The sequence below is a fragment of the Heterodontus francisci genome, chromosome 35, assembly GCF_036365525.1.
Source record: "Heterodontus francisci isolate sHetFra1 chromosome 35, sHetFra1.hap1, whole genome shotgun sequence".
In the NCBI taxonomy this organism is placed as follows: Eukaryota; Metazoa; Chordata; class Chondrichthyes; order Heterodontiformes; family Heterodontidae; genus Heterodontus; species Heterodontus francisci.
The window spans coordinates 44,124,261-44,137,991 of NC_090405.1; the positions used below are offsets into that span (position 1 = coordinate 44,124,261).

Here is a 13,731-nt window from a genome sequence, read left to right on the forward strand (position 1 = left end):
TAACCCTACACTAATTCCATATTCCTACCACATCCCCACCTGTCCCTATATTTCCCTATCACCTACCTATACCAGGGACAATTTATAATGGCCAACTAACCTATCAACCAGCAAGTCTTTGGCATGTGGGAGGAAACCGGAGCACCCGGAGGAAACCCACGCAGACACAGGGAGAACTTGCAAACTCCACACAGGCAGTACCCAGAATTGAACCCGGGTCGCGGGAGCTGTGAGGCTGCGGTGCTAACCACTGCGCCACTTTGCATTTCAATAAAGGCCTTGGACACCTTTATATAATGCTCAACGCTCTGCCCTCATTAATTTTCATCTTACTCAAGTTGTTGATGCTAACTGGTGTTCTGATTTAGAATTTATCCACCAATGATGCTAACAGAGCCATTTTCCAGCCTTCAAGACCAATGTATTTGGTACAGGGGAAAACCAGAGTATAACGACATTTAAAGGGTTGATCTTCCTGGCCCTTCATTTTGGAGCTTTGGATCATTTGGCCGCAGCGAGGAAAGGAATATTGGCCAGGGAGGGAGGCGCGTCCAATTTACCGCTCAGAAAGTATCAGCGCACTGCCCGAATTGACTCCATCGTCAGTCCGGATTGAGTTGTACCCATCGATAGTGCTCAGCATTTCAGAAACAGATGAAGCAGGGAGCTGCTAATGCCGCATCACATCACGCAAAGGGCTGCAGAAATCTGGAACTTTCTTCCCCAAAAAACGTTGCGCATGCTGGGTCAATTGGGACATTCAAGACTGAGATCGAAAGTCTTGCGTTGGGTAAAGGGAAGAAAGCATATGGAGCCCAGGCAAGGAAATGGAATTAAGTTGCAGATCGAACTTCCCTTTTCAAGGGCAATTAGGGATGGGCAATAAAATGCTGCTCTAGCCAGTGATGCCCACATCCCATGAACGAATAAAAAGGATCAGCCATGATCTAACTGAATGGCCAAGAAAGCTCAGTATATAAATGGTGATTTGACAAGAATCCACCCAAAATCAAAAACACGTGGAACACTGGTCACAGAAAGGGAGAGTCATGGTACTTGTGCACACTACAGGCAATGCTCATTTATGTAACAAGGTCAACAATTACTTCAATTTTTCAACCAAGTTAGCCTTTTTCCCCAACTAAGAGGCTGCCGTGCTCCTCTCCCAACCACCCAGAATGCTCTAATACTGTCAATTTAAAAAGTATATATACTTTAAGTTTCAGTAATTGATAGCATCATTATTTTTTAGGATAGACATCTCCATTAAGTCAACATAGGGTCCCGATGTCTTCAAAACAGAGCAAGACCATCCCACTGATGTTGCAGTGTTTTGCACAAACAATAGCTGGGAGTCTCTGCAAGACAGCAAACTCAAATATTCACTCCACAGTTTGCGAAGTCACCCCAAGATCAATGCCTTGTAATTGCTCCTCAGAATCTATTTGCATAATGCTCCCCCACCCCCCCCCAACCTCCCCAAAGTGCTGATTCTTGCGCTAAGGCAAGGTCCTACTGGCAGTTCGCCCAAACAACCATCGTTTCTATATGAACCTGGATTGCAAGTGCCAGTGGCCTATTTGACCAGAGCAGATACTGGTCCAGGCCTCGCTTGACACCCACAGATGCCCAAGAACAGAGTCACAGGGCAACAACGATGGGCAGGAATCTTGACCAATGCTCTGTTGCCCTGGTCCAGAAGTGCTGATGCCAAGTATGGTATCCCAACCGATGGCTCAGTTCAGCTAATGCAATACTGATTGAACTTGAAATCCTTCTGGCCTCTGTGGCTCGCTTTAATGTTACTTTCTTCATCATATTTTTGGAATCTTGGAAATGATACAGCACGGAACGAGGCCATTCGGCCCATCGTGCCTGAGCCACCTCTTTGGTAGGGCTAACAAATTAATCCCAATCCCCCTGCACTCTCCTCATAGTCCTGAAATATTTTTCCTTCAAGTATTTATCATATTCCCGTTTGAAAGTTACTACTGAATCTGCTTCCACCGCCCTTTCGGGCAGTGCATTCCAGATCGTAACAACTCACTGCGTAAAAAAAAAAATCCTCATTTGAACTGGGTCAGATAGAGAAACAAATCTTTCAACCTGATGGGAGCCACTTGCTCTCTGCAACCAACCCCCCACCACCCACCTCATACAACATTTACTCGTTATGATGTTACTTGAATTACTTGTTTGTACAACACCAATTTTTTTTTAAAAGGTCAACAGAACCGAGAGAAAACAGGCCATTTTACAAAAAAAACGGCCATAATTATGAATGCAATATTAATGACCTGTATAGTGCTGCATGCCTGCGTAAGCTTGCTGTAAGGGATCGGCCACTGTTGGGCTTTGTGCTAGGAAGAAAAAGAGGAGGGAGAAGCACAGAATGAATAAAGCAGATTCATCAAGTGTAAAACACAGGGAAGCCTACCTGCAAAAAATACCCCCAAAGCAGAATAGAGCCAAATCATAGAGTAAGAGAGAGAGCGAGCGCGAGAGAAGGAGAAAGATTGAGGTCATGCCAAAGGCATAGATTCTTTAGCATATATTAACCACAAGAACACAAAGTACAAACACATAATCTAGAAGCACACATATTATACATTATAGGTACATAATCTGGTTTCGATCGGCTGAGGTGGTCCAGGAAGACATTTTCCAGGCTTTTTCCCCTTATTGGCCCTGCTTTTGTTTTGGCTGTCCCAGGAGATTACATGGTTGCAGAGGGATTGGATGCACCCAGTCATGATGCTTCAGCCATCATGAATGTGGGGTAGGCTTGGTGGAATAGTTGCTCTTTTCCAGCCCATCATTTTCACAGGTTCATCTATTGCTTCACTTGGCACAACGTAGGCTGTGTGTCCTCGAGTGGTGGACATCATGCAATGCACCTTCTGATGTCCCTTGTTCTGTATGGCTCGATACTGAGCAGCCACTTCATTAACTAATTACTCCAAACGTCACTCATTAACTTGTCTTTACTTGGGGAACAGCCAAGTCATGTCAAATACATAACTAACTTTTCACAACTTCTGAACTCTATTTCAAGCAACGATGATTGTCACGTTTCTTCGAAGCCGAGAAAATATTGAATTACACAAAGGACAATGTGCGTAACATGCAACATATTGACACTGGGTGGAAGATACATTGTTTGCCGAGTTTAGGAATTCTATGCACCGGCAGTGATTTAACACATTGCATTCCATATGATAGAGTGTGAACTGGAATTCCATGGAATAGGAGTGAATAGGAACACCCTGGAATTCCATAGAATGGGAAATTATGTGACACATTGGATTGAATGGGAAGTTGGACCATTGAAAATATTTTAACACATTGCAATTCTGTAAGATGAGACTTAACAAGAAGTGACTTGAGACATTGTAATCTCAGATTCAAATACATACTTAAATGGAGTCAATAAAATTTGCTTGGTCACTATGTGGCAGTAGAATAAAAGTCACAGAAATGATAGCTTAATGATACGCAGAAGTATGTGATGGATAGTAATGATCTGTAGAGGTGGATTTAAAGGCTATTGAAACAAGTGGACATAAAACTTGCATGTCAATCATCAGTCTGAAATGAGATTTGAATTGAGAGCCACTCGCAATAACTGGAACCTCAGTACCTTGCGTACTTACAGTAAAAATGGTTATTAACTTCAACTTTCCCTCAAACGGTCACTCAGGTTTTCTAGTAATACATCCTGAATTCAGAAATGATATGCTAATTAGAGGTTAGAGTTCAGATTCGAAATCAAGCACCTAAAAGTGAATTAATCTGAAATCTGTTCCCCATTACGTATATATTTTTTCAAGGTGAACAGTGGGGGTGGGGGGGGGGGGGCAGGGCGGTCTCCAGGTAGAATTGGATGTCTTGGAGCCATACAGCACAGAATAAGGCCATTCAGCCCATTGCACCTGTGCTGGCTCTTGGAAAGAGCTATCTCAATAGGCTCTTTTTCCATAGTCCTACAAAAGTTCACTTTTGAAGTATCTCTCCAATTCCCTTTTGAAAGTTACTATTGAATCCGCTTCCACTACCCTTTCAGGCAGTGCATTCCAGCACGCATAATCTTGGATATATGGTTTACTGTTATCAGCTGGAAAATAAATAGCTCAATTGGGTACACTCCAGGCCACGAGAAAAATAGATGCCTTGTACATGTAAGCACTAGACTATGGGAGCCAGGAAAGTGGACAACGGGTTAATTATGTTAAATCTGTAGCAGAAATGCAGCATTTTCCCTTTTAAAATCATGCTGCTCAGTTTACTAGCAAAAGAAATAACTGAACAGAGAGACTGGGGTTTGACGTGTAACTTCTAATAAAATTGGGGAATAAATATTTTTTTTAAAAGTACCATAAGACTTGTGTGCCAGTTCCTATAAGGTGCAGGCATATCAATTCACTGAATCTGGTCAATGTTTTTGCTGTCAAATAAATGCATTTCTAATTGAAATCCATTTTGGTGCTTTTCCCCAGTACTGCTTGATAACAGTAATTGCTCTTTCTGTCAATAACTGGCCATGTTTTGTTTTACAACCTTTATGGAATAGGAGTTGAGTAACTCAATCATTTTTCTTCACATATTTGAAGTGAATTCTTCTTAGAAGACAAAAATTTATTTCAATCAGTTAGTCTATTTTTAATCAAGCAATCCATCCACACATCTATACATCAATATATCTATCTAGGTTCTGTCTTGCCGTGCATCCAATTATCAAAGTAATCTATTTATCTATCGTGACAATCCATCCACGCTGACAATTCATCTAATCATCCATCCATTGATCTATCTAGATAATTCTCACAGCAGCTTTCAATCAAGGCTTTCTATGTACCTATTTTTCTATTTAGCTAATCTATCTATCTGATCTACACATCTGTCCAGCCAATGCAATATAATCTAGCCTTCCACTTTTCCATCTAACCATTCATCTAGGTATTCTATTTAACCAGTCATTTCTTAATATTGGCTATCCATCCATTTTCCATTTATCTCTCTGGCCATGTACGTGCTTATTCCTCTGTATAACTATCCATGCATTCCTCCAGCTCTCAGTCTAACCATTCAACTATGTGTCTACCTAACTAACTATCTAGCTATTCGTCCATCTATTTATTTAATCCGGTTATTCATCCATTATTTAGACAGCTAATGTATCTACATAGCCATTTACGTCTAAAAATAATAAATGAGTGCAAATGAAAACAGACAACCAACTGGACCAGATCATAGAATATTAACCATGACTGACCAAAACTTTGTTTTTGCTTCAAAGCAGCTGTTTGATACAAAATAAGCTCAGGCTATGCTGACATATAACCTCAATTACTTTTAGGCAAATAAATTCTATCTAATTATACCATTTAAAAATCCATTTGACTGATAGTTTCTATTTTAATGAGATACAATTGCATTCTATCGCTGCAATTTTGCGCTCAATGATTGTAATTATAGAAGAGTTCTAAGTTGTATTAGTGGGTTTATGAAAATGAACACATCTTATTAAACTGAGCCAAGCACAGCTTGGAAACTTCACTGTAAGGAGAAACAAGAACAAACTTGAATAATGAATGAAAATTGCTCTACATTAATTAAAAATTACACATCTTAGAAAAACCAATGCAAACGCATTCACTGTTTCAGAGTTCAGGAAAACCATATCTTGCATGAAGCAAGATCTACTGTGTGAGTGCACTTACTCTCCAATTGGTTTAAGTGGGACCCAGTGGCATCCAGGGGTACACATCTACCACTATCATTTAAAATGCAGAAGAGCTCTGTTCATTTTTTAATATATAGGGTATATTAACATTGTGCTTCATTTAAATATTAAACAGGACATGTTAAGATATAGTGTCCGTGGTGCGAGGTGGGGAACAATTAATCCGATCAATATGGGGAATAATATTGCATGGCAGAGGGTCTCCATAATGGCAAGTACTATAACATGAGGGCTCGAATGTTTTAGTCCCATCTCTGCTCCCTATTGCCAGTCGGGCTCTCTGCAAGGAGTGGAGTCTCACAAAATTACCAGCTACATGTGCTCATGACTTCCTCTCGTCGATATTTTTAATGAGTCTGTAAACGTGTTCTCCACTTATGATGCTGTTACACATTGGTGCCCAGATTGGCTCCTTTCCCCTGTATTACTGCAGTGTACAGTCTCCTTTTCCCTACATTTTGGAGAGAAAATGCAAGGACCAAGCACAGTTCTGTCCTCTGTGATCAGACCTTGATCTGCAAACATTATACTAAGGAACAAATTATTAGCACACAAACTTGCTCGTGTTAATTTCTGATACAGGCATATCACAATCACTGATGTGACATGCACTAATAATGGGGATATTATACAAAATACCAACACAATTACATTCTCAGATACATGACAATTTACAATTAAAGACGTTTTTGAATGGGTTTTGCTGGCATCTGTCCATTCTGGATTGTTGGGATGCAGGGATAATTGGGTAAGTATTCCCAGAAAGGAGTCCTTCATTCATTTAAATGAATGGGAAAACTCACAAAGGCATGAGTTTTGATTTTCATGTTTTTACTGCACCCGGGCAATTCCGAACATCTGGATGCAGAATCAGGAACATCCACCCTATTTATCTATGGATACTTCATAGACAGAGCACCCTTCAGCGCAGTCCTGTCTCGAGCTCGCTCTCTCGCAACTTGCTCTTCGCTGCAAGATTTTTTCTTGTCTGGCTCCAAAGGATATGAGAGAAGGTTTTATTGTAAAGCTGATAATAAATCAACTTTATTTTAAATGCAGTGTGCAAATTTTTTTGCTTTATAATTGTGGCTTTAGATCCCCCCACCCTCCAAAAAAGCAAGCCTCTTTAAATTTGTGATTGTTTCCCTGGCACACACCTGGGTACGGATGGATGCCATTGGCATAGATGGTATCTGATGTTGGTTGCCCATTGGTCTGTGGTGGCATGGCACTAAAGCCATTGACTCCAATGGGCGTAGCTATGCTGGGTACAGCTGCTGCATTGATGCCAGGGGGTGTACTGGTGCCTATAGAAGAAAACGAACAACAATCTGTGAAGAAAATACACTCCTGTAAGCATAAGCCTGAAGCAAAACTCGGCTGCTTATTTATAGTGGCTGCCATTTATCTCCTTGCAAGGCCACAGGTCTCATTTATAAATAGGCATTTGAGGTGTAAGATGGTATCATCACAGTGCTTCCCTTATGTGCAATAAATTAGGACCGCCAACCTACCCAATTAGTGGAATTACTGTAGTACCATTGAACTGGAGATGGGCCGAGCAAAGGAGATATCTGGACTAATGTTTTCAAACTAATATAACAATATTAAAGCAAGCACAAAGTTCAGAAGTGTATTACTCTAATTGTTACATTTGATTAAATACTAAAGGGGTTCGCGAGTTGTAATGGAAGCATAACAAGGTCTTTAAAAATACATTTATGATGCATTACAAACAACACCTATAGGAAATCTTGCCCTTAATTCATATCCTTTTCAACAGCACTGGTTAATTTGCTCATGTTAAATTCCTGCCTCTGCTCACTTAATTTTGGCAATTTAGAATACATGGGGCTAGTTACATGCTTCAGTTATACAAGGCCTCGTTAGACCACATCTGAAGTACCGCAAGCAGTTCTCAGCACCACACCTAAGGAAGGATATATTGACCTTGGAGGGATAAATTTATCAGAATGATACCTGGACCCCAAGAGTTAAATTATGAAGAGAGATTACACAAACTAAGGTTCTATTTCTTAGAACTTAGAAGGTTAGGGGGTCATTCAATCGAAGTTTTCAAGCTATTAAGGGGAACAGATAGGGTAGATAGAGAGAAACTATTTCCACTGGTTGGACTAGAGGGCATAGTCTAAAAACTAGTGCCAGATCTTTCAGGAGTGAAATTGGAAAACACTTCTACATGCAAATGGTGGTAGATGTTTGGAATTTGCTTCCGTAATCAGCAATTGATGCAAGACCAATTGTTAATTTAAAACTGAGATTGAAAGATTTTTGTTAACCAAAGGTATTAAGGGATATGGGGCAAAGGTGGGTATATGGAGTTACGTCGCAGATCAGCCATGATCTCCTTGAGTGACGGAACAGTCTCAAGGGACTAAATGGCTTCCTCCTGTCCTATGTTCCTGAGCATTACGAGTTTTAAAATAAGCAGTTTAACAATTGTGTTAAAGTAGCACAGACAAGAATTTGCTCCAAGCATTTTAACCAGTGCACGTAAAAAGACTGCACACAGGAAATTAAACCCCCTCCACCCTCTTCAAACCACAACATTGAGGTTTATCGACATAAAAAAACTAGATTGTGGTGCAGTGTTTAACGAATAGGCAATGTGATTTTTCACAGATGGAAATGATTGGATAAAATGCCTGAAGTGTAACAATAACAATTGCTTCTATTACCTTTAATAGGTAACACTGCAAAGCTCAGTGGTAGTGTTCCTGCCTCTGAGTCAGAAAGCATGGATTCTGAAAACTGGATTGATGTCCAGTGGGCAGATTTGCATCTGATGAGCCCTGTCCATCCACCCCCATCAAAAAGAGTAGGTTTGACTCTTTAGCCTTGGCTGCAGCCCACCTAGAAGAATGTGCTCGAGCAAGGTTAAAACCTAAGAGGAAGGCAATAGGAAACCATCTCAGCTACTATTCCCTGAGTAAGTGGCAAGCGTGTAAGATTTGAGTGATAGGACCTGCCCTAAGGGCAGAACATAACGGACTGCACGATCCACTATGTAGTCTCCCCATTACTGAGGGCACCGTGGTACAAGTCACTTGGATCTGTTGCCATTAATACTTGCATTTATATAGCTCCTTTCATGACCTCAGGACATGCCCAAAGCAATTTACCGCCAATGAATTAATTCTGAAGTGTAATCACTGCTGTAACATAGGAAAAACCAATTTACAAGCTCTCACAAATCAGATAATGTTAATGACCAGATAATCATTTTTGTAATGTTGGTTGAGGGACAAATATTGGCAAGGACACCAGGTAAGAACTCCCTTGCTCTTCTTCAAACTAGTACTGTGCAATCTTTTACATCCATCTGAGGGTAGACAGGACCTTGACTTATCGCCTCATCCAAAAGATGGCACCTCCAATAGTGCAGCACTCCCTCACTACTGCACTGGAGTGTCAGTCCAGATATTGTGCTCAAGTCTCTGGAATGGGCCTTGAACCCAGAGTCCAGTGTGCTAACCACTGAGCCACAGCCAACACTGCAAGAGGACCAAGGGTGCAGCTCAGTATCATTCCAGAAGAAGGGGGCACCCCCCCCGAGCTCAATGGTGCAGCTGACAATGAGGCAGTTAGATAATGGCATTGCGCACATGGGGATCCTAACCAGCTTTGTGGCTGTGTGCGGCAAACCCAGGATCACAAACACGTACCGCGCAATCAGAATCACCACAACCACTGAGGCACTCGAGGGGTCTGGTGGACTTTTGGCGTGGGTCAGTGACGTACCTGAGGACGGTGTCATAGGCGTTGCTACGAGTCCGTTCACATTGAAGGCCGCCATCTGCTGCATTTGGGCTGCTGCAATTGCAGCCATTGGATTCAAGTAAGTGCCCTGTGCTGCTGCCATTAGGGCTGCCTGCTGCTGCATCAACTGAAAGAGAAAGGAACCAGAGATTTTAACATCATGTCTTTTGCTGGATTATGCATTGCAGAGGCCACTTACGCATTGGTCGATGCCCACACATATGCCTCAAAATTGAATGGTGGCATATTGAGTGCTTGGGCACAATATGGGAACTGCCAAGGGGATTCTTTTTTTCTCTACGTCTAGCCAGGAGAATCCAGCCCATCCCCCAGCACTGGAAACCTTCACCTCAATCCAGCTACAAAGGCCCAGTAGGAACAGCACCTTGGCTGGAAATGCGATCGAGATGAAAGAGGACTCGAGCAGGTTTTATTTTCTCTGGGCTGGAGGCAGTGAGGGCAAGGAGTATGAAGAAAAAAATGGAGACTGACAGTTAAGAAACTTGTGCCCGGGCAGAATGAGCTCGATTGTACAGGACCAGCTTTGTGATGGTTCAGATTGAAACAAATTGAGTGGAGTGGCCACCATATACCAATGACATGGGAGAAATGATCTGAACAAGACAGCGGTAATTTAAGCAACAATAGATCTGTGCATGTAATGTCTTGTTAAACATAGAACAGGAGGTTCAGGCTGATGAGTGAATCCTTCTTTCTTATACTATAACCCCAATTCAACAAGACAAGTACACATGAAGTTGCTATTAAATCATGGTTAACATTCTTCATTTTTTTCCTGGAGTTACTGTAAAACAAACTAATGCATTTTGGCATTCTGAAAATATCCTCAGATTCTTACAGCCATAATAAGTAAATATTAAATCACATGGCTCAGCATTTCATTGCATTAACAGCCTCAGCAATAAGCTCCCATTTTTCACACCAGATATTGGAGGATCCGAACACACTTACAAATTTATCAATTGTTTTTTGAGAAGGGACCAAAGAAACTGGGGCTATTTTCACTGGAACACAGAAGGTTAATAGGTGGTCTGATAGAAAGGTTCAGAATTATGAGGGGTTTTGCCAAGGAAAAAATGATGTCCACTGGTAAGTGACCTGGTAAACAGGTGTAAAAAAAACACAGGTAAAAAAGGTGTAAAAAAAAAAGGGTGTAAGTTTTAGATTAGCTGTAAAAGAACAAAGGGAGAGGTTAGAAGGAATTCTTCCGATGCAGAGGGTTGTTGGGACATGGAACACAGTTTCAGAGAGCGGGAGAAGCAGAATCCATAAAGGGATTGGGATAAATGGATAACTTTTTCAGAGGGGTGGCATGGACGCGATGGGCCAAATACCTGTGCTGAAAGATTCATTGATTCTGTAGAGTTAGGTCTCTGGATTAAGGAGAAAAATAAACTTATCGCATTAGCTGCGTCCTATTTGGTGAACTGCGGTGTTTGCGTATTATAGCTGGTGCAGTGCTGGGTTACCTACCGCTTGAGTGTAGGCTCCATATGCGCCAAACTGGATTGCCATCGGATTAAAGATGCCAAGCTGCCCCGCCATCTGGTGCATGCGTCGCAGAGTGCGTTCCTTATCTGTGTCTGCAAATTTCACCACCAGGCTGGACGATGCCCCCTGGAAGAAGGAAGAGGGATGTTCAGGAGGACAGGAAAGCTGGCCGTCAGATTTATGCACAGTTCACAGGGCTTGCAATGCCGCGGAATTATATTTGGAATTATAATTTTATTTTTCTGTTTGATTAATAAAATAAGTATTCTTGACGATGACATGGGATCACTGCCTCTAGCCCAGATCCCATTTTTCTCTTCACTTCTGGATCAATCGCAGATACCACAGAGTAGTCGGGCTTTGAGACTTAAGTACTGAAGATCAATTGCTTAATACTTTGCAGGTGAAATGCCTGTCCTTTTTTTTTTTACTTTTGATACAAATCAGGTAATTGATACTCCGCAAAACTCGGATTATACGAAGCTCATGTCCGTAGAAAGAAATGACACTGTGCAACTAGGAAGAACCCACTTAGATCAGAAGTGAGCCTTGATGTACGAGACACACTTGAGCAAGGTTATGATTTAGACTCGCACGACGTCATCAATGATATCACACCCTTGTCAATGCACCTTGCCATCACAAACAGCTAATGTCCCTTGTATAAACTCCTACAGCTGTGGCTCACTGGGCAGCACTCTCACCTCTGAATCAGAAGGTTTTGGGTTTAAGACCCACTTCAAAGATTTGATTACAAAATCTAGCCCAAACACTCCAGTGCAGAAGTGAGGGAGTGCTGCACTGTTGGAGGTGCCGTGGGAGCAGATAGATCACTGGGGAAACATAGCAGGTTCTACTATCACTATGACCTGCAGCATTTATCACACACAAAACCTTTCTTGCATCTTTGCTGAGTGTTGAGTAAACTCAACCACGGTCAACAGGAATTTAGTTTACATTTTTCCATCCTGTGTTCTTTAGTTTTTTACTGTTAACAATTACAATTTTTATTCACACATCAAAATGATGGGCAAAAAATGACTTGCATTGCCAGCCAATGAAGTACTTTTGAAGTGTATTCACTGTTGTAATGTAGGAAAGACAGCAGCCAATTTGCACACAGCAAGCTCCCAGAAACATCAATGTGATAACGAGCAGATAATGATGTTTGGTAAGTGACATTTGTTGGCCAGGACACCAGGCAAAAAGCCCTTGTTCTTCTGTGAAATAAGTGCCATAGGATTTTTATTTATTCTTTCATGGGATGTGGGCATTGCTGGCAAGACCAGCATTTATTGCCCATCCCGAATAGATCTTGAGAAGGGGTGGTGAGCTGCCTTCTTGAACTGCTGCAGTCCATCTGGTGCAGGTCACCCACAGTGCTGTTAGGGAGTTCCAGGATTTTGACCCAGTGACGGCGAAGGAACGGCGATATATTTCCAAGTCAGGATGGTGTGTGGCTTGGAGGGGAACTTGCAAGTGCTGGTGTTCCCATGCATCTGCTGCCCTTGTCCTTCTAGGTGGTAGAGGTTGTGGGTTTGGAAAGTGCTGTCGGAGGAGCCTTGGTGAGTTGCTGCAGTGCAACTTGTATATGGCACACACTGCTGCTATTGTGCGTCGGTGGTGGAGGGAGTGAATGTTGAAGGTGGTGGATGGGGTGCTAATCAAATGTACTGCTTTGTCCTGGATGGTGATGAGCATCTTGAGTGTTGTTGGAGCTGCACTTATCCAGGCAAGTGGGGAGTATTCCATCACACTCCTGACATGTGCCTTGTAGGTGTTGGACAGTCTTTGGGGAGTCAGGAGGAGACTTACTGCAGAATTCCCAGTCTCTGGCCTGCTCTTGTAGCCATATTGTTTATATGGCCGCTCCAGTTCAGGTTCTAGTCAATGGCAATCCCTAGGGTGTTGATAGTGGTGGATTCAGCCGTTGAACGCCAAGGGGAGATGGTTAGATTCTCTCTTGTTGGAAATGGTCATTGTCTGGCACTTTTAAGGCGCAAATATTATTTGCCACTTATAAGTCCAAGCCTGAATGTTGTCCAGATCCCATTGCACATGGACATGTATGTGAGGAATTGCAAATGGTACTGAACATCGTACAATCTTCAGCGAACATCCCCATTTCTGACCTTATAATGGAGGGAAGGTCATTGATGAAGCAGCTGAAGATGGTTGGGCTTAGGACACTACTCTGAGGAACTCCTGCAACGATGTCCTGGAGCTGAGATAATTGGCCTCCAACAAGCACAACCATCTTCCTTTGTGCTATGTATAACTCTAACCAGTGGAGAGTTTCCCCCTGATTCCCATTGACTTCAATTTTGCTAGGGCTCCTTGATGCCACACTCGGTCAAATGCTGCCTTGATGTCAATGGCAGTCACTCTCACCTTCTCTCTTTTGTTCAGCTCTTTTGTCCATGTTTGGACAGGAGCTGAGTGACCCTTGCAGAACCCAAACTGAGCATCAGTGAGCAGGTTATTGCTGAGCAAGTGCCGCTCGATAGCACTGTCAACAACACCTTCCATCACTTTGCTGATGATTGACCGTAAACTGATGGGCGGTAATTGGCTGGGTTGGATTTGTCCTGCTTTTTGTGGATAGGACATACCTGGGCAGGCTTCCACATTGTTGGGTAGTTGCCAGTGTTGTAGCTGTACTGAAACAGCCTTGCTAGGGGTGTGGCTATTTCTGG

At 42.3% G+C, this 13,731-nt stretch overlaps 1 protein-coding gene across 7 annotated transcripts in view; it reads right to left on the minus strand.

Moving 5' to 3' along the window:
• Nucleotides 1–13,731, minus strand: part of LOC137350649 (CUGBP Elav-like family member 4) — an 856,190-nt gene that overhangs the window by 80,793 nt on the left and 761,666 nt on the right. For 5 of the 7 annotated variants that reach the window (XM_068015445.1, XM_068015439.1, XM_068015442.1 and 2 more), the window contains 4 exons: nucleotides 11,018–11,161; nucleotides 9,506–9,650; nucleotides 6,901–7,074; nucleotides 2,298–2,360 (listed from right to left, as the gene is read on the minus strand). In XM_068015445.1, the coding sequence (XP_067871546.1) occupies nucleotides 2,298–2,360; nucleotides 6,901–7,074; nucleotides 9,506–9,650; nucleotides 11,018–11,161 (526 nt within the window). The remainder of the gene's footprint in view (nucleotides 1–2,297; nucleotides 2,361–6,900; nucleotides 7,075–9,505; nucleotides 9,651–11,017; nucleotides 11,162–13,731) is intronic. The other 2 variants (XM_068015443.1, XM_068015444.1) reach the window with 2 other exon arrangements.